Raw genomic sequence first — 19,969 nt, forward strand, 5'->3', positions numbered from 1 at the left:
AGCACGTGTATTCGCTGCATTTTCAAACTCGACTTTCTCGAAAACGAGCTGCCAAACGAAAACATGTTAGTCCTTTTTTTCGACTTATTTTTTCATGTAGTATCACCCCCTTTTCGCATGTATCATCAGTTACGAAACACCCTGTATATGTATAATCTATTCGATTTTTCAAGGAAATCTTTCTATGTAATGACTTCAGAAGCAACCTAGCAGATACAATTAATAATAACAATCAATAGTCTTTGCTTTTTACGATCATATATTCAAAGTTACATAGATTAGAGTTTTGTTTTATCGTTCGAACATTTTTCTGATTTTAGTTTAATTAAAGTGATATTTATAGACAGCTCGTTCATACACATATAGTTCGTTCTATAAACAATTTTTACCTTTACTTCACTTCCTTAACCTCATTAATCATTCAGAAACGAAGCATTTTGAGATTCTGAGCACAAAATGTGACTATGTAGTATAGGTTGTTTTATAAAAATTACAAGACTGAATTTATTTATATTTCTAACTGTTTTTATAACAACGCGTACTTACTTGAATGAAGTAATGCATCTATTAATTTCTAATGGAAGTAACAATTTCAATAATAAAAAATGTCGGTCGTGGTACGGTTAGTGTTAAAGAATACCAACACTTTCATGACTTTTTGGAATATTTCAGGTCTGTAATTCACTTTATAATATTCATACGTAGCTTGAAGTATTCACATTGTATTTTTATAATATGCAATGACCCTGAAATATCAACGTAGAGATTGGTTGTAAAATAAATTTCGTGGTTTAATTCACCGCCCATTCCCCTCGAGCTGTTATTTTTATCATGACTGTCGAGAGGGAAACCGAAACCTGTAACCTTGCGTTTGAATGGGAAATTTCGTGTAGGTTCAGCTTGGTCGAAGTAGGACAAGTCAGTGTATTTAGGACAGTACTTACGTGTTTACTGTTTTCAGTTTACATCTCTATTGTGACCTTTGTTTGTGGGTATGCACTATATTTTGTTTCGGTGTTTTACGGTTATTTCAATGCTAAAGATAATATTTTCAGGATGATGGTACATATGCAAAAAAAGCTATTTCAATATTCGCTCAATACAACCCCTGGCAGAATGTTTCCGATCGGTGGCATTGATACGGATTTTAGAGAAAAAATTCACAATTTGGAAGTATAAAATATTACTTTATGGAGTTAAAACTGATGGGAAATGAAAAGGGGCTTATCGAAGAATGAAAAACAACAAAATAAATAACTGTATCTGATTATTGAGTATTTTGTGTTAAAGATGTGCAAAAATGATTTCTATTAACGTTTTCGAATTCTATGTCTTTTCCTTTACAAGATGATGGGAGTTTCTTAACCCTTAGCACTCGATTGGCGACTCTGAGAGGCACCACTAAAAATTGCTTTACCATTATTTAAAATATTGTTTTCATTATTAAATGTGTCCGTATCTAACCAATTACTAAACATTTAGGTATTGTACGAGGTATTCTACCCCAATTTCGTATCCATAAAATTTGAAAAATTATATAGGGAATGAAAATATTTTAGAATAGTTCCGAGTGCAAAGGGTTTAAACATAATGCTAACGTGTGTACGCAACAAGAGGTATTTCTATTAAATGGAAACTCGCAAATGAGTGGAATCTCCGGATCTGGGTTAAACAAACGCAAATCTCGGATTACCAGCCAGCATACTTCTTGACCCTACAGTTAGAGTCGAACCATTTAGTTTCCAATACAATGGCCCTGTTTTATGGAAATGGAAACAAGATGCAGTGGTCGGCATCGCTATTCGGACAGGCTTTAGGATCAATAGAATAACGTTTTTAAAACTGAACCAATCGACTTGACCTTTTTCAAGGAGTTAGGGGGATCAGTGTATTGGATGACGTAATTTTAAACAATTACAATTTGTCGAAATCACGGAGAAAAATAATAATAGTCATTTTTTGACTATTTTTTCATCTGGACCTAGATTGAACATTTAAATCATCTGTTTGCTAGATTTTTGTCAATCATATGCATTTGTAAATTCGTAGTAATAGTACTCTATTAGTACTAAAAGTAATAGTACCTAATATAGTACTATTAATAGTTAAATATTACTACCACTAACAGTATTGTCCCTGTACTATTAGTTAAATATTAGTGTTACTAATAGTATTGTCTCAGCCTTTTGGAAAATTTTTTTCCACGTTATGTAGTAAACTATTTGACTTTTAATTTGATTTTGTATTATTGCGTCTATTTAACACCAACGGACAAATTAAGTTGCGAAAATGAGGGATGGATGAGAGTTAAATTGTTAATGGACGTAACGCAATTTATGATTAATGCTGGATAAATATCGGCACTCGCACGGGTTTCCTTCTGAAAATCGTACTTCGGTACGAGTTCAATCGTTCGGAATAACCGATGGTGGATAGCGAAAGAAATTCCATTATGTGGTTTGCTACTATAAATTGCCTTCGATATTGCTATACTACGTACTATATGTATGTATAGAAATCAATTTAAAGAAGCTTGACTTACCTTAAAGTCGATATAACCATTTTTGTCCATGTCGAATGTACGGAAGACGTGATCGCAGAATTCTTCCGCGTTGCCAGATGGGAAGAACATTTTGTACATGTCGACGAATTTTGCAGGTGTTAAACAGCCATTCGGACAATCTTGCTGCAACATTCAAAAAGCACAATAACACGTTATTTTCTTCAAGCATAGTAGTTGTCACTCGAAGAGTTGCTTGCAATTCCCACCCCTCAAAAATTAAATGATTTTTTTCTACCCTTCATAATTTGATTACAATTGTGAAAAAGATGTATGATATGAAGGTGGTAAGTTCGAGTATTTTCGTTTTCTTTTTTTCATCTGAATATCTTAATTAACAACCGAGAAAAAAAATGATACAGTTAAGGGTATTTATCCCCATAGCATCCTTATATTGGGTTGGCAAATAAGTCCGTTCGGTTTTTGTGATTTATTCCACTGGAAAAAACCGAACGAACTCATTTGCCAACCCAATATGTAGGGTTAACGACTTAAAATTTTAGGAGGTTATCTTTCAACCTAAGACCTAAACCTAAAAAATTGTGTTTTCCACACAATATCAATAAAAATCGTGGCTTAGGCCACCGGACCATTCTTAGTCTGCTAGACCCAATGCTCTTGCGACACCTTAAAAATTGATCTGACGCGACCCAACGTGTGCAAACTTAATCTGAAAGATAAAAGGCAACTTTGTTTCACTAATTAGATAATAATCGTAGAATTGTGCTTTTTTCGTTCCATCCTAATAATCGTATCGTCAGTTGCATCTCTAGAGTGTGGCACTGTTTGTGGAATATTCCAAGGGATCCCCTCTCTTAACAAGCAGCTCGTGTTTTATGTCGAAAATCTCAGCCCGGATCGATTGACGAGGTATTATATATACGATTTATGGGACTGGCTCTATATATCTTTTATCTTCCCTGGAGGGCTACATTGAAGTGTAATACGGAAACTGGCTTGTTCGGTGGTGTCCGAACTACTCTACTAGTATACCAAGAACTACGAGATAACTTGGCTCGTAGAGGGTGTACGATCCTCTGAGGGGACAATCATTCGTAAAATTGTAGCACGGTCGACGATGTGTAATAACCAGCGCGGAGGTCTCTGCTACTAGGCTATCCGAGCCGCAGGCAACGAGGGGGTATTTGATTCCCTCTATCCTGCTCAACCTGTAAGAGCAAGAACTACGGCGGCCACCGTGTCCGTGTCCGTGGTGGCATAGGAACCCTACATCACGATGTAACGTGCTTGAATCCACCGTGTGGATTGCGGTTATTCAGCTTATGTACTTTCCTGCAATATCGCCAGAGTTTTAGCAAGGACTCGCAACAATCAGTGATCAGTGTCAAGGTATTAAAGGGTAAAAACTCGCCACCTCACCTAAAGTAGTTACACTTCGTTAACAAGTTAACACTAAACCTACCGAGCTTCGGAAGTAACTGCTACATGTTAAGATTGATTTTATTTAGATTTCGTGCAGCTCCTATTGTAATATGTGCTCCACTAAATATATCTCTATACAATTATTTCTTATGAAATTATTTTTATTACTTTTCTAATTGTAAAATAAAAAACCTGGAACCGGTTATTTTGACCGGTGTTGCTAGGTTTAATGTTAAAATCATCATTCATGACTTGTATACATAAAATATCTTTATATTGTCATCCTTCGCAGAATTTCTGAACATCATTAACTAGGAAAAAAAGGCCAAAAACTGGCTTTCTATTTTACCTCATAACTACTCTCCCGATCGAGATACAGGATTGAAATTTTACTCACAAGGAGAATGCAAAGCCTTCGCGTCACAGATTTAGTTGAGACATTACAGAGTTATAGATCTTGTTCCCCTGATTACGAATATACCCTATTATAGGGGCAACTACTCAGTAATTTTCGAGATATTTGCAAATTAAAGTTTTGTGGACGTAATCTGTTAGTTTACATAATTCACTCTGTTACCAAGTAATGGTGTGACGTTGTGGCTGTGAGCTGAACTGCTACGCCGCGCCGTGGTCCCGGGTTCGAGTCTCGTCGTAGTAACTTTTTTTTATACTTTTTTTTTTATTATAAGGTACACTATTATTTCGAAAATTTTTACTACTACTATCATATGTACTTTCGGAGTCATTGCAGATAGCAATAGTTAATGCCTCGCATTGTACAATTGTCTATGTAAACAGTTATGTAGAAAGTGAAGTGCGAGTAACTGAAGGTTAATGGAATTACCTTATGAGGAGTAAGTAAGTCGTGTAATTTTGCGGAATTACGTAAAAACACATGAAAAATGAAGATGTAAAAATATTGTTTGCAATATTTGCAGAATCTGTTTGCCGGATGGACAAAAGTACATGATCAAACGAGTACGTAAATCAATTTTTCCATGGCTTTGTTATTTTCAAGCCAATCAGCATGCCAAGCTTGTTTTACAATTAATTGCAGTATCGTAACAAACGAGCACCACTACATGCTGTGCGGCTCAGAGTTATTATTTTCAACAACATCTGCTGCTGCTAGCATTATTATAGTTTTATATTCAATCCATAGCCATACGCTGTGTTATTCCATGTGAAACGGCCAACTTTCTGCAGTCAATATGGAAAGCGACTCATGTTTTACGACACTTCTTCCTCCCCTTAACTTTAAATGAAACTTCTCCGAGTGCTTCTAAAAAATGCGCTACTTCAAAGGGAATTTCACGAGGAAAATTTTCCTACCAACAGCACGTCGGTTTTTGAATGGAGCATTTGCAAGGAGAGTTCGAGTTCTCGTGCACAGCATCGATTTACGCCGGCATGTTTCCATAGAAGACTGTATTTCCACTCTGAAAGGCTTGAAGACAGCTAAGTTTCATAATAACCACTGCAACTGCTACGTTGACCTTAATGCGATTCAGCGTGATTATATGCTGTCGATCATTTAAGCGACCACTATTGAGCATACTCGTATAATCAGGGAACGCTGCTCCAGACGTTGTGGCACCATGTATCATGCTCGGATCGGAAAATACCGAAAGATCATGCCTCACGACATCTCAATCAAAGTCTAGTAGACGAGGCACTTTCTATTTGCCGGATTTTTCTTATGCTCTTGTCCTATGATTTATTTCACTTATTTGTTGTTAAAGGGAATACGCAACCCTGTAAGCCTAGAATAATATAAAGGTACTGTCGAAAAATATTTCCCGAGGAGAACACTAACCCTTCGCGCTCGAAGATATTTTATCTTGAAAATATTAAACCCTTTTTCCGACCTAGAATAATTCCATTCTACAGTAAAATCGCGATATTTTGCCGACAACTGTGTTCTACACGGAGAAATATCGTGCAGGGACACTATTTTTTTATGACTGCGTCTACCGCGCTGACCGCGTCGACAACACAGTGGGCCGGATTGGGGAAAAGTGTGACATTTACCTCTAAAACGAACTTCCTCGTATCGAAATCTAATATATGACATTGATGACTATGAACATTGCTTCCCAAATGACCATAGACCTCGGAAATGAAGAAAATAGTACAATTTAATAAATATTATAGTTGTAATAAACATTGAAAGTTGGACGTTTCAAGAGGAGTATTTTTCACGAGAAAAATTGCTTCTCTCTTGATGCGATGCCTTGACGTTGCTATTTAATATTTTCTCTCGATTTTTTTTTAAATTGAAGAGCAGATTTTTGCGATACGAAATCGTATCTTACATTATTGATTAGTCTGCATAATATATTAAAAGTCAATGCTGAACTAAATGGAGAAAATTTTAAAAATTCTTTATAATTGGCAAGGGAGATCTTTCAGGTCCCAGGATATCCCAGTTTGTAACAAATTGGACTATTTTTAGTACACCTTTCTCTACATAATCGTAAAGGAATTAGTGTCCAGCTCGATCCAGTTCTCAAATTATTCCTGTTTGAAGCTATTGACGTTCGAATAGCGAGCAGAGCGTCTGTCGCGTAGCGAACCCTCTTTCACCTCGTAAAGAATTTGTCCTCGTACTTTTTCTATGACAAGATTGTAGTCCATCGGCAGAAATCGTATTCTTTGCCTTCCGTATGCCTTCGCGAAGGGAATAGCGGTACAGAGGGTTTGCCGTCGTACCTGGGTTTATGATTAGTGCGTGACTAGGAGATCTTTTTAAAGATTAACACAACCTCGTTATTTGGTGACCATTTGGAACATGGTTATTTGTCTCCTTGCAATTTGCAACATCCATAAAAACTTAATCCCGATTAAGGGTTATTAATATAACAAAGTTATATACGTATAAATGTTTGAAGAAAGTGTAAAAAACATGAAACATCTTTTCTTCAAGCCAATATTTTCATTCTTTAGGGATCATGTTTATTAAAATTTCGCGACGATTGACTTCCTACTGGCACAGATTAAACGGTTTGATGATTACTGTTGCAAATACATTCGGAATTGACAGTAACAATTCTTTCCCTATCTCTTTTGAATATTTCATAGGAGATACTTGGCGAAAAGACAATGTGGTGAACAAATGGAAAAAAGAGCTTAAACTCCACAGTTTACTTTGAACGTGCCTTTCCTCTCAGGCGGACGTACACGTGAGTGCTCACTCGCTTTCGTACTGTTACCCTCGTCATTATCCTCGAAACCCAGCTCATCACTAATTAGCGTCACGAAACTAAGAGGACAGGAATCAGACGCAGCGGTTGCCGCAGCGAAATTCTAACAATAAGAAGAATATGCTGTTTGATAATTTTCATTAGGATTAATGTGGTTAACACTTTTATACAATGTTAAAACACTGATCAAAATATATTAACACCTTCTTCGTGTCTGATGACTTTATCAGTTATTTAATATAAAACAGTAAAAATAGAGAGCAAATTCTTTGTTGTAGGTTTCCTTGAGATCGATTCTAATCATGTAGTGTTTTGAGAATTATTAATTCGAAAATCTAACAATAATTAATTTGACAATTAAGAATTTTAAGCGAAATCTAATAATATACCACAATGTATTGAAGGATACGCAACGCGTACGGTGTTCGTTTTAAATATTATTACTAGATTGCGGATGTTTATGCAATTTTCAATTTGTTTAGACAAATTTGAAAAACATGGTGCCAAATAAAATCCTAATATCATTGGTAATAAAATAAATAAAATTCGTACCAAATTCTGTCGAATTTGATACTCGAGCGTTTTTTGAAAATTTTTATAAACCATAAATCCATCAAGATCCGCAGTATAATTACGTTGAAGTGTTTCTAACGTTACAAAAATATATATTATTTTATCTGGAAGTGTCTACGTGTATATGGAGTGGTTTCTTCAATTTTTGAAGTTGGGAAGTTGAAAAGTTAAGGATGTGAAATCAAATAAAATCTTTTTTTCAAAGGTAGTAGTAGTCCTTGTAAATTTGATATAAATAAAAATCGTACTAAACTCTGTCGAATTTTATATTCTATCTTTCTTTTTTAATTTTTCAGGGATTTTTTAAAATTTTTGTTTGGTTTTCATAATTTTTCAGACATTTTGCAAACAATTGTACCCATTTGCACATTTTTGGAACTGTTTGAACTCCTTCTTCAGAGATGACTGCTGATGCTCAAAAATAATGGCGAAACACTACCGAGTGTTCCAGTTGTGTACGAAATTTCAGCAAAATTCGTCACTCCGGAATGGTCCCATCGAAAGTTTAAATCTTCTACAATCTTTCGCAGAGTTAAATTGGAAGCCTTGTTTGACGCAAGTTTGAGTTAAGGGACAAATTGACGGTTCGATCAGGAATCTCGCTAGGAACAGAAGCGAAAGAAAAAGCGGATCGCCTTAGGAATCACCGGGCGAAATAGTCTGTTATAAAAGTTAGAAGAGATAGGATGAAAAGAAAAAAATCTTCTTCTTATGCGTTTATGACAATAATGTAAATCAACTGTGCAAAACGTGAAAACATTTAAAGGGTTCAAGATCACTGTTGTATTATAGCTGATTAAGATGATCAAAAGCTGAAATAAATGTGTTTGTAGCTGCTGTATCTTGCAATTGACTTGCTGTTGACACACTTTATTTAATATTATTTTATTTTTTCTACTCGGAGATGGACCTGTTCACGGACTAAAAAATCAAAATCGTCGTATCGATTTATAGTGAATGTATAATGTTTCTTAAATGTCCATTGCCTTCGAAAAAACAATCACATTAATTAAATTAAAGTTATTAAACCTTTTTCAGATACCATTTTTCACCGAAAAAATTCCCTTTTTTCATAATGATGCCCTGGAAAACCTATTGAACATTTTTCTTTTTACGATTAGTACACATCTATGTTGAGAACGCGACAGGAACTGAAAATTATTGTTCATAATTTATTATAAAAAAGAATACTTAGTGAACTAAAGAAAATCGTCAAAACTTTTCACGTTTGACAAGGGATCAATTAAAAGTTGCGTAAAATTGCGTCCTCTAACTAACAATAAGTGGAACATTTTCAGCAATATCTCGTCTAGAAGATCCTGTAAAGTTCACGTCCCTCCTCGTTCCACCTCGGAAGTTATGATAGTTTAAAGCGTCGCACAGTTTGCCCGATTTCAGCGGTAAAAATTCAATTTTAAAAATTTTACATAAATTGTTAAATTTTTGTGGGTTGAGTTAGTTGAATATCTGAGGAACAATCTCCCATCATTCGTTTTCCCATAGCAGGGTAAGCATAGGAAAACTGGCCCCAGCACCGATTTTAGTGTTTAAATTTGCGAAATGAGGCTGTTTGCAAGGAAAACCACTGTGAGTAATTTCAGACCCCTACCCCCTTTCGTAAAGGTGACATGGGAATAACAACCCTGAACATTATATTTTTTTTCTCAAAAATTACTTGAGATATTCGAATGCTTTAAAGTGCAAATGTTACGTACCTTTAAGCTCTACTAAATATATTTTTCCGAAATTGTAGCTCAATCATGGACGGTAGAAATAAAGGAATTAATTCTTTGGGGATGGTTTTTCTAAACAACCCCTTGGGTGATACGTCTGTAAAAAATCAGGAGTAGAGCTTCCTTGCTGAGCTATAAAGTTGCATAAGTTACATGGGGGTCGGATTGGTGGAACAGACTTTAAGAAAATAAAACTAGTGTATAGCCTCCTTGCGGAGTATACTGAAGTGGCCGCATGGCCGATCGAGGGGTCAAAAGAAACGATCATGTTGGAGATTATCTTGCGCCCCACGTTTTTCGTTTTAATATGTTCAATATATTGAAAATAATATTATAGTATTTTAAAATTCTTCTAATGTTTTACTGTTTTAAATTACACCTACACATTTATTGTCATAAATGCATAAAATCAGCTGTCAAATCATATCTGGATAAATATGTAGATTTAAACTAAAATTTTAAAAGCTGTGATTAATTATTCAGCGTCCTCTATCTATCAGCGTTCCCCATCTATCTAGTAGCGATGTCGATTCAATCAGATGAAAGGAAGGAATCGGCATATTAAACCAAAGCGAATCAGCATTTATTGAATTTCCAATGGAAACGCGTTGCTCCTGGCAATTGAATCTCGAAGTAACGCTATTTCTGTCGAACCTTTCGGTTGCTTGGAAAAATTGATCTCTTAAGCTTTCCACATAATTACAGTGGCGGACCGTTCGTTTTGAGGCCCTGGGCCAACACTGTTTGGGGGTCTACCCAATCAGCCCAAATTAACTCAAGTAGGGAAGACCGTGGCTAAACGTTCCCTTGATAAGTTGTTGATCATTAATTATAAAAAAGGAGAAGAACGCGCGATTCGTTTTCGGTTGTTTTTGTTATAAAAGTGGATAAAGACACTCTGTCGTCCATTTTTGTGGCGTCTGCGGTATTGCACGTGTATTTTTAACGAAGGCTCAATTAGGTTCCAGGTAAGTAAATATTATTCGACCCCTTAATTTTCATCTATTTTGATTGTGTAATACAGTCAAACCTGTTTTTGCGCGGTCTTTTTCTATGCGAATTTTTTTTGTGCGATCTTTTTATTTCGTGAGATGTTTTTCGTGCGATTTTTTTTATGCGGTATATGAATATCAGATCAGATTAGCTGGATATCTCGGAAGATGTTGCCGCTATCAAAAAAGTGTTCCTACAAAAGCTGTTTGGTATGATGGGCTATATTACGTAGTATTAATTGTTTTCTTGTGGGTCGAGTGGCGGAGGACATTTCAAGGTCACCTTGATTTTTTTAAATGGAATGTCCTATTTTTTATACCATATCTCGATAGGGTATCAAATTCCGTGTATAAAAGTGCTGACCTTCATATGTCCTAAAGCTAATAGTTAACGAGATATTATCGAAACAATTTTCTTTCTTCTTTGGATAATACCTCGCTAACATATTGTTGTTTCGATGAACCCTTATGAACTACCCTTGTACCTAGAACAGATTTCTGTTTATTGTTTGGAGAAAGGAGGTTTCAAATTCAAGTCGGAATAAATAAACCCTGACCGCTTTATGTGTCGGCATCCCAAGGATTCAGAAACAGTACGTTGAAATGGTAATGAGGGCAATACTGTCTGCTTCAAAAGCGCAAGACAAACGACATCGCGCATAAAGTTTAATCTGATAGAATGAATGGGAGTGGCAAGCCTGAAAAGGTTCGATTTGCTCAAGGACGAGTGGTAGTCCTCTCGATTAAACTAGAATAACTAAATGTCTGGCGTGCACGTCTATTTTCAATGATTAACAATTCCATTCGTCGTAACCTACTGAATTACTTCTCGCAAATTGATTACGTATTTCTGTTGTATATGTATAACATCCATGTAGTCTTTCATTTATTTTAATTAACCGTGTATAACGTAATATGTTCAATTACAGAAGTCTTACACCGACATACACTCTCGTCCATAAATCACCGGACACTTATTCAAACTTCGATGCAGACGATTTTTTGTTATTAAAGCACCTGCATTATAAAACTACATTATAATCTACATTGTAATGTTGAGAACATGTAAATCAAATCTGACATTAATATCCAACATTTCCGAAATATTAATTATTACCCTTATATTTTCTAATTTCTGAAATTTAAGTGGGGTAATTGTTTTCCAATTTGGCTTCTAGAGCTGCCCATAATTATCCCACATTTTCCAATCTCTTTTTTCCAACGTTTATACAAATAGTATGTGTATATATTTAATTTTGCATTCAAATCTTATCGTACAATATAGCTACATCTAATCAAAATAAAACAATAAATTCAAACTGAAAGCTTGTATTCTTTAATCACAATTTTGTCGAAGATAAGTAAGTGTCCAGTGATTTGTGGATGGGAGTGTACAACTTTTAACTTTTCTGTATTTATGTACATATTAATAATGTACTGTATATTATTTTGCATTCACATTGCAATTTATAAATATTGTACTAAATGATGTAAATGTACATTTAATGAATTACTATCTTCAAGTTGATATGAAAACGGATCAAAATTATATTGGATTGTGTCGATAGTAATTGAAAATTACATGATCTTACCATTACGTGGCAAGTTCAATGATATTTCATTTATCTTCTAATCTCAGCACCACTTTTCCTATCGACATTCATGGTATACATTGAATCTGTACGTACGCATGAAACATACACGATATAATAAACGGAGACATTGAACTACGCGCGTCCGAAACTGTAAACATCGTATTCGGATAATTGAAATTCAGATAATCGATATTTCGGAAAACTGGTGTCCGGATAATCGGCGTTCTCCTGTAATTACCGAAAAGTGCCTGTGCGGAATATCAGGCGAACTGACGTTGTTCTTGTCATTCCACAATAATATTTACAATAATTATTATGATTACACTGTCGAACAAATTTCAACTTTCTTTATGTTCCCTAATTATTGGTGGGTCCTTTTTATAGAGTATTTTGCGCTGATTCCGAATCTGTTTTTAATTTTTTTCCTATACGCACAATTTTTTAGGAACATGGCTTTGAAAAAAAACATATTTTTCAACTTTAAACAAATATTGTGATGTTATTATAAAAGATATTGAATTGTTCTTTACAGCAAAAGATTCTGTAGACTTTCCCGAATACAGTGATATCCAATATTAATACATTATTGTTGTTTAAACATGTTTAAACAATGATTAAAGACGGAGAGATACCACTTTTGCACCAATTTTTGAGTATATTATTCAATTTATCTCAAAAAAATAAGGGTCCAGCGGAAAATCGAACTATACCACGCCATAGAGCAGACTTTTATCTTGAGAAACTCCCCTTTAAAGTTTGGACCGTCGACGTTTTTTTGAAACCAGAAAGCAAAATATCTTCGCCCGACATGAGTTGCCACCAGTAGCGCTCACCACTACAACGGGCGTTCTTGCTTTCTGGTTCGAAAAAAACGTCGACGATCCAAACTTGACAGGATGACTTCTCAAGATAAAAGTCTGCTCTAACGAGTGGTATAGTTTGATTTACCACTGGACCCTTATTTGTTGAGATAAATTGAAAAATATCCCCAAGAATTGGTGCAAAAGTGGTGTCTCTCCGCCTTCAGTGATTGTTTAAACATGTTTAAACATGTTTAAACAATCATAATGTATTAATATTGTATTTCACTGTATTCGGAAAAGTCTACAGAATCTTTTGCTGTAAAGAACAATTCAATATCTTTTATAATAACACCACAATATGTGTTTAAAGTTGGAAAATATGTTTTTTTTCAAAGCCATGTTCCTCAAAAACTGTGCGTATAGGAGAAAAATTAAGGATAGATTCGAAATCAGTGCAAAAAACTCTATAAGAAGGACCCAACAGTAATTAGGGAACAAATTTGGTGTTCGACAGTGATATTAGCCAATTCGAATCAGTATTCGGGGCTGTACAATGTCCAATAGATTTGTTTGCACTTTCTGTTATTGCAGTGTCAGAAATTGAACGGAACACATAATTTCGCAGTCCACATTAAATATTAAAATGCTATACTCACTTTAAATCCTTTGTACCAATCTTTTATAGTCGCTTCATCGTATCTCGTATTCGACTTTAAGAAATCCATATCCTCTTTGCTCAACTTGTCTTTGCTCCCAAAACAACCCATTTTGTAATCTGTAACAATAAGTAATATGCATGTTATTATTCACAACGATATCTGTTTACTGTTACAACTAATTTCTAAACGAAATTTTAATACAAATTTCAATTATTTTCTACACATGTTTGCATAGCGAAGAACAGGTCTGGGTAACTTGCGGCTCGCGAGTCGCAGATGACGCGTCTTCCTACTCCTGGGTTCTCCCCACCAAACTCCTGTGGAGTGTAGCTGAAATATTGCAGAATATTGGAAGAATAGAGAGACTATGGTACAAACGTTTTTAACCTCGAATTTCAAGAAAATTGTGGCTTATTCAATGCCATGTTCGGATAGACTTCTTTTTGACATGCTATACATCATTTCCCGTAGATTTCGTCATGCTGATCTCAGATCCTGGCCGTAAAATTTGTCTAACACCTCAGGCAGAGAGTGTTATGATGAGCCAAGAACAGGTGTGGAGTAGGGCCTGAGTCACAGAAGTCAGGAGAAATACGGATAGTGGTATCCTGGACTCCTGACCATCTCGGCTCAGTTTTCTAGAGTGGCGGTCTATTGATCGTCCCGGGAGTGAAGTGATTTTTAGTGGGTATGCGTGACCGACCAACCGTCACGTCAGCCCCACACTACCCCCTCCTAGGGTGTGCGTAATGCATTTTTTCGCCACTCCTTTAATAAAAAAAAAAAAAGGCGTAGAGTGTTATGAAAATTTCGGGATTCTCGATTACGTCGAGATACGGTATTTCGAGATATCTCGAGGTGTGTAGTGTCATTTTACTCAGAAAAATGCCACAAATAAGTTGGTGAAAGTCCCATAGAAAAATAATGAAAAATAAAGAAGTTTTTTAATTGGTTTAGTAGTGGTTCACACCGATATATACGTATATATATCCGACCCAGGATCAGATTACGTGGCATGTTTACACTGCTCGGCGACCGAGGCAGCTCGAGCTTCGTGGAGGGGATATTTGTTTTTTATATTCTGACTGAAATACAGGGTGTCCCAAAATTCGTGAAAATCCCGAAAGGGGGTGGTTCCTGAGACTATTTCAAGCGACATTTTCCTTTGCAAAAATGTTATCCGCGGCTTTGTTTAGGAGTTATTAACGAAAAACACGGACCAATCAGAGCGCGACCTAGACGCGAGTTGCCACAGTCGGCCAATAGACAGTTGGCGCGCCGGGCCGACTGTGGCAACTCGCGTCTAGGTCGCGCTCTGATTGGTCCGTGTTTTTCGTTAATAACTCCTAAACAAAGCCGCGGATAACATTTTTGCAAAGGAAAATGTCGCTTGAAATAGTCTCAGGAACCACCCCCTTTCGGGATTTTCACGAATTTTGGGACACCCTGTATACATATATGTGCTGCATGTGTTGGTGTCGCGATTTAATTCAAAGTGTACAATAAACATATTATTACCTACAATTCTCGGAATTGACGCACTGGCAATGCCAAATAAAACTATTACCGGACTAGCGGAATCTACACACAAGGTTAACATGATTCGACAGAGAAATTTAGCCCGATCTCACGGGAATTGAGTCTTACGAATGTGACACGACGCGGCGCGGTGCACAGTGAGAACTTTCAACCAAGCTCGATTCAAAATCAAAGAACTTTCGATAGAAATGAGGTAGAGCGATGAAATTTTTTAAAAATTAAAGCGAAAACTTAGCAGAATATGGGAAAAATAGGGAGATTATGGTACGAACGTTTTTTAATCTTGAGAAAATTCGTTAAACTTTCACAATTTCAAGAAAATGTGGTTTCTCCGTTACCACGCGCGGAAAACATTTTTTTAAAAATATGTTATATATCATTTCCCGTAGATTTTCTCACGCTGATTTCAAATGTGGTCTCAAAATTTGTCTACGACCACAGGATTTTGCAGGAAATCGATTTTTTTGAGGAGTGTAGTTCGAAGTCATGATCCGAAAGCCCAATCACACTCTTTTGAACGTTTCGTTTAAATTTTCGAGTGGAAAGGGTGAACGAAGGAAAAATCACTCATTTGCATCCACCAACATTAACAATCCAACACAGTGTTTGCACGCACTCACGCACACCTCGTTCAGTGAATCAGTCTGCATGTGTATGACGCATTGCCATTATTTTATTCGTAAGTATCCACAGTACCACACACACACACGTATACCGGGATTATCCGGTTAACAAGTGTTAAGTGATGTGTTGCACGCGTCATAATTGTTCTATTCGCGAGAGCAATTTTCACATTTTACTGGTGAAATAAACACAAATCGGAAACTGTAATTCAGGAGGTGTAAATAAATGAAATTTAATCAAACATCACTTGACCACATTTTCTGTGATGTACTTACCCGTGTATAGATAACTACCACCATTTTCCCTAGTCTGTTTACTCGATCTACATATTTTACTTGTAATGGTTTACAATATTTCGTACGAAATGTTTTTTCAGTTTATTGACTGTCAGAAATGGAAAAAACTCGAATATTCGCAGTCACTGCTGACTGTTTCTGCCAACATCCTAGTTCCCTGCTCTGAGTTTTCCCATAGTTTTAGAAAACCTGTTAGGACGCTGACAGTCAATAATATTCTCGAAGAAGCAGAGTTCAAGGGCATTACATTTTTCAGATCTTTCTACCACTCTGGGTCAAAAAGTTGCGGTGGAATAAGTTGATTCTTCGTAATCACTAGTAAACTCTGATGTCCCTTAAGAAGGAACAACCGAGTGCAAAGGGCTAATTATTATTTTTTGTTCGAAGTTCTATACAATATTTCCTGCTAATTACAGAACACAGAGTCGATATTTGAATTTTCCGTCGATCGGTGTTTCGATGGCTGACGTTCTGCTGTATAATATCCTCATTAAGTAGGATTTCGGTCGATGAGATTAATTCGTATTATGCGAATAATCGTTATACGTATTACGAATTGATCCGCTGCCTCGTTAGAGGGTAACAATCAACAGTCGCTAAGAACGCCCAGTACATAATCGTGGATTTACTGGCATGCTACTAAAAATTTGTTATGCAAAATACGTAAGTACGTAACAGTTATTACGACAGTGCTACATATGAGCCGCTCACTTGCCAAATCGATTAACTCCATAAAACAGAAAGTGCAGAGAGATATGATGAAATATTAGAGTTAAATTTATTACACTTAAATTTAAAATATTTCAAAAAGTGAAGTTAATCGAAATGGCCTGTGAACGGCTCATATACAATTTCACGGATGAAAATGTTAAACTCGAAGGCAGAATGAAAGTTGTCCAGCATGTTTACGGGTAATATGTATCGAATCTGATTCGTATACCTCGACGCATATTTTCGTAAGCTCCGCTGTTTCCGTATTTACCAGTAAAAAAGTTCGTCATTCATATGCCACCAACTCTAGGTTCTCCAGCAAAACTTTTTAAACCTTGCTTGATTGTATTGCTCGGCTCTCTTGCGTAGTTTCAAGCTCTCGAAACTCCGCGTATTTCCCTGGTTTTAGTGCAATTTCAGTTTCAAATTCACTTGAGTCAACCGCCGAATTATTAAGCAAATTTGCCATTTTTCATTTCTTCGCAAATACATACTAACCCCTTCTTCACGTGCGTTTATACGATTCGAAGAATATGCTGCCTCGCTTGTTCTAAACCAAATCAATATAATTTTTTATCAATTTCAATTCATCTATTCTATTTACTGTATTATATATATATATATATATATATTTTCTTGTAGACGCAAATTCTATCTTTGAAAAAGGTTCAAAACTGAACCGAAACGTTAGGAAAGAACAAAAGTTTTTTTGCAAAATTGCTAGATTTATTAATTGATCGAAACGGTAGCGCCGAAAGCATCATTAAATTAAATATTGGACATTTACGATCGATAATTGGGATTAAATTTAGTAATGTGAAAATTCATTCGAATTGCAATGCGATAAATTATTCTAGTGGCGTCTCAGAGTTCCGTTCCAGCGAAACGACTTACAATACATATATGTAGGTCAATTTATATAAAAAGTGAATTTATAATTCTGCAAGTTACTTAAATTTACCAGAATATTTGTATACGAAACCAATTAGCATACATTGCACATTTAAATTCGAAACTCGCAATGAAACTTCGACAACTTTACAATTATACTCGAAATTAACTTATATGTTATACGTCGTATTTTTGAACACGTTTTTCTCTGAATGTCAAATTTCATTTCTTTTTCTTTTTTCGATAGCAAATTGTTTCTACGACATGGTCAAGCTTGCTCCCGTATACATCCCGTGATTATATTATAATTGTTACTCTACATCTACGTATGTGTTCGTAAAACAGGAAAGTGTGTGCCTTTTTACTGTAGTTTTAGGTCTTGTGTTTGCGGACCCTGAAAAAACATTTTCTGTAGTTTGCCACCATTTTTCCGAGGGAAGTTGGTGTATTCTTATAATACCGGCAATTTGCATTTCATGAAATAGTACTTGTTAAGTGCAGCTCGTTATGCCAACCCTGCGATATGTACTTTGCTCCAGCTAACTAAATTGTTGGTTTTGCGCTTACAAAACTCAATGTCGTTAACAGAGGAAAGAGTAAATACGAGGGACGGTTCTAAAGTCCTGCGAATTTTATTCTGTTATTTAATTCGTATGCACAGACGAAGCGAATCGTTGCCTCCCAATCACTTCAGTAAACTTGAAATATTTCTGATATATGCGAATATAGTTAATTCATGAACATCGATCGTCTTATCCTTGTGGAAGTACAAGTATCAAATATTAATCGGATTTTCTATTGTACAACTGCATAATCTTTCTTATCCACTTGAAACCGAGTGGGATTTGAAGTAGGCGCGTCTTACACTCGATCTGCTCCACAGTAAGTACTATATGTACTGCTTCAAACTGTTTTCTGAAAAGCTAGAACGATCAGTGAGCAAACAGTGCCGACTCTCGTTGCATAACGTATCAACTATCAAAAGTTTTTGACTATTGAAGGCACAAAACCCACTGAAATTTTTCATAAATTGTGTTAACATTTTAGGAGCGAAAAGTTGTAAAGAACATAGGCTTTTGATTGGCATTAAATTAGGAATTAAGACTTGTGCACAGTGGTCCAGGAGCTCGCTTTTTGTGGGTAAAATTTAATTTTTCGACTTTCAAATTTCAACGAAATTTGTTTTTCTCTGAAATAAGAACCCTTTGAACCCTCGAAATTCAAAATATTAGGTCTTTCGGATAACTTTCCTAGCAGATATAGCGTTTAAAGTGCAAAACTATAAAATTGAAGGTATAACTAAATAGTTTAATTATTTCTTACGCAATGCTGCGCGAGCAAGAATATTTCAGTTATTTAATGGTAATATAAGCATGCGTCGATCAATGTACGAAGAATATAAAGTTGAATACAATGTAAACATTAGGTAGAGTTTAAAAAAAATTATTCAAAAACAACCCTGGTATAATTCTTTTTTTATTCCTTCTCATGAAAATGAATTGAAGATGATTTGTTAGTAGTTTTATTCTCGCATGCAATGTATTCAGATATCGATCGATCGATTTTCGGCTGAAAGAATAGAGTCTGAACTTTTACATTTCATACATTTGTACGAAACAATAACTTACTTGGACGTAACGATTTTCATTTTTTTGCTCGATGCGCTTTCCACTTGATCTGTCTTTTTTACAACTTTCAAATAATGATGGGCTTACATTTCTTAGAAACGAAAAAATAACGCTTATCAATAACCTTATCTATTTGATCTACCAAACATTTTTGGCCACTTTTTAAGATCCTCCTTTAACCCCTTGCCTTACAATATCGTGTCTGACTGGTGTTAAAGATTCTGAACAGAGCTTACTAAATATGTGTGTTATTAATTTCATTTAAACTGCAATAAAATTGGAAAATGTGGGAATAAGTTTCCGCCCTTTTTTGTTGAAAAGAAGCATATAAACCATACCCATAACGTGTAAACGTTTTCCAACAGTAGATCGATAACGTTTAATTCAATTGACAGATCTTTAAATGTTTGATGTGGATTTCTACCAAGTAATGCTGGCAAATCTGTATCTTCGAATTTTTTGGCACACCATCGCAATCTTTGCCCTTACGTCGAAATCATGGTTTTTGAAGGAGCATCGTCCCCGTAAATATATAATGAATATAATATAGTAAATATATAACACCTTTCTTTAAAACAAAATAATGCAACATGACTTCCCGCAAATGCTGCTTGCTTGGAACAAAAGCCGACATTTTTCACACGAAAAATTGACTGCTGTTCACGCTTCAAACAATTGCCACTAACTGCGTTTCGAAGCTTAGACACACACCTTTTAAAAAACATGTACTACGTTCCTTCAAATATAGGATCGGTACTTAAGTACAACGATATCTGTCA

The 19,969-nt window shown here is 35.6% G+C and overlaps 2 protein-coding genes across 5 annotated transcripts in view; both read right to left on the bottom strand.

Annotated features, from left to right (window-relative positions):
- Nca (neurocalcin homolog) overlaps nt 1-19,969 on the bottom strand; it is a 240,375-nt gene that overhangs the window by 39,422 nt on the left and 180,984 nt on the right. The window lies entirely within an intron of this gene.
- The window catches only part of LOC143216249 (neuronal calcium sensor 2), a 91,596-nt gene that overhangs the window by 22,158 nt on the left and 49,469 nt on the right, over nt 1-19,969 (bottom strand). For all 3 annotated transcript variants that reach the window (XM_076439129.1, XM_076439128.1, XM_076439130.1), the window contains exons 2-3: nt 13,499-13,617; nt 2,543-2,686 (exon numbers count right to left, since the gene is read on the bottom strand). In XM_076439129.1, the coding sequence (XP_076295244.1) occupies nt 2,543-2,686; nt 13,499-13,609 (255 nt within the window). In that variant the 5' untranslated portion in view covers nt 13,610-13,617. The remainder of the gene's footprint in view (nt 1-2,542; nt 2,687-13,498; nt 13,618-19,969) is intronic.

The sequence above is a fragment of the Lasioglossum baleicum genome, chromosome 15 (assembly GCF_051020765.1).
Source record: "Lasioglossum baleicum chromosome 15, iyLasBale1, whole genome shotgun sequence".
Taxonomy (NCBI): Eukaryota; Metazoa; Arthropoda; class Insecta; order Hymenoptera; family Halictidae; genus Lasioglossum; species Lasioglossum baleicum.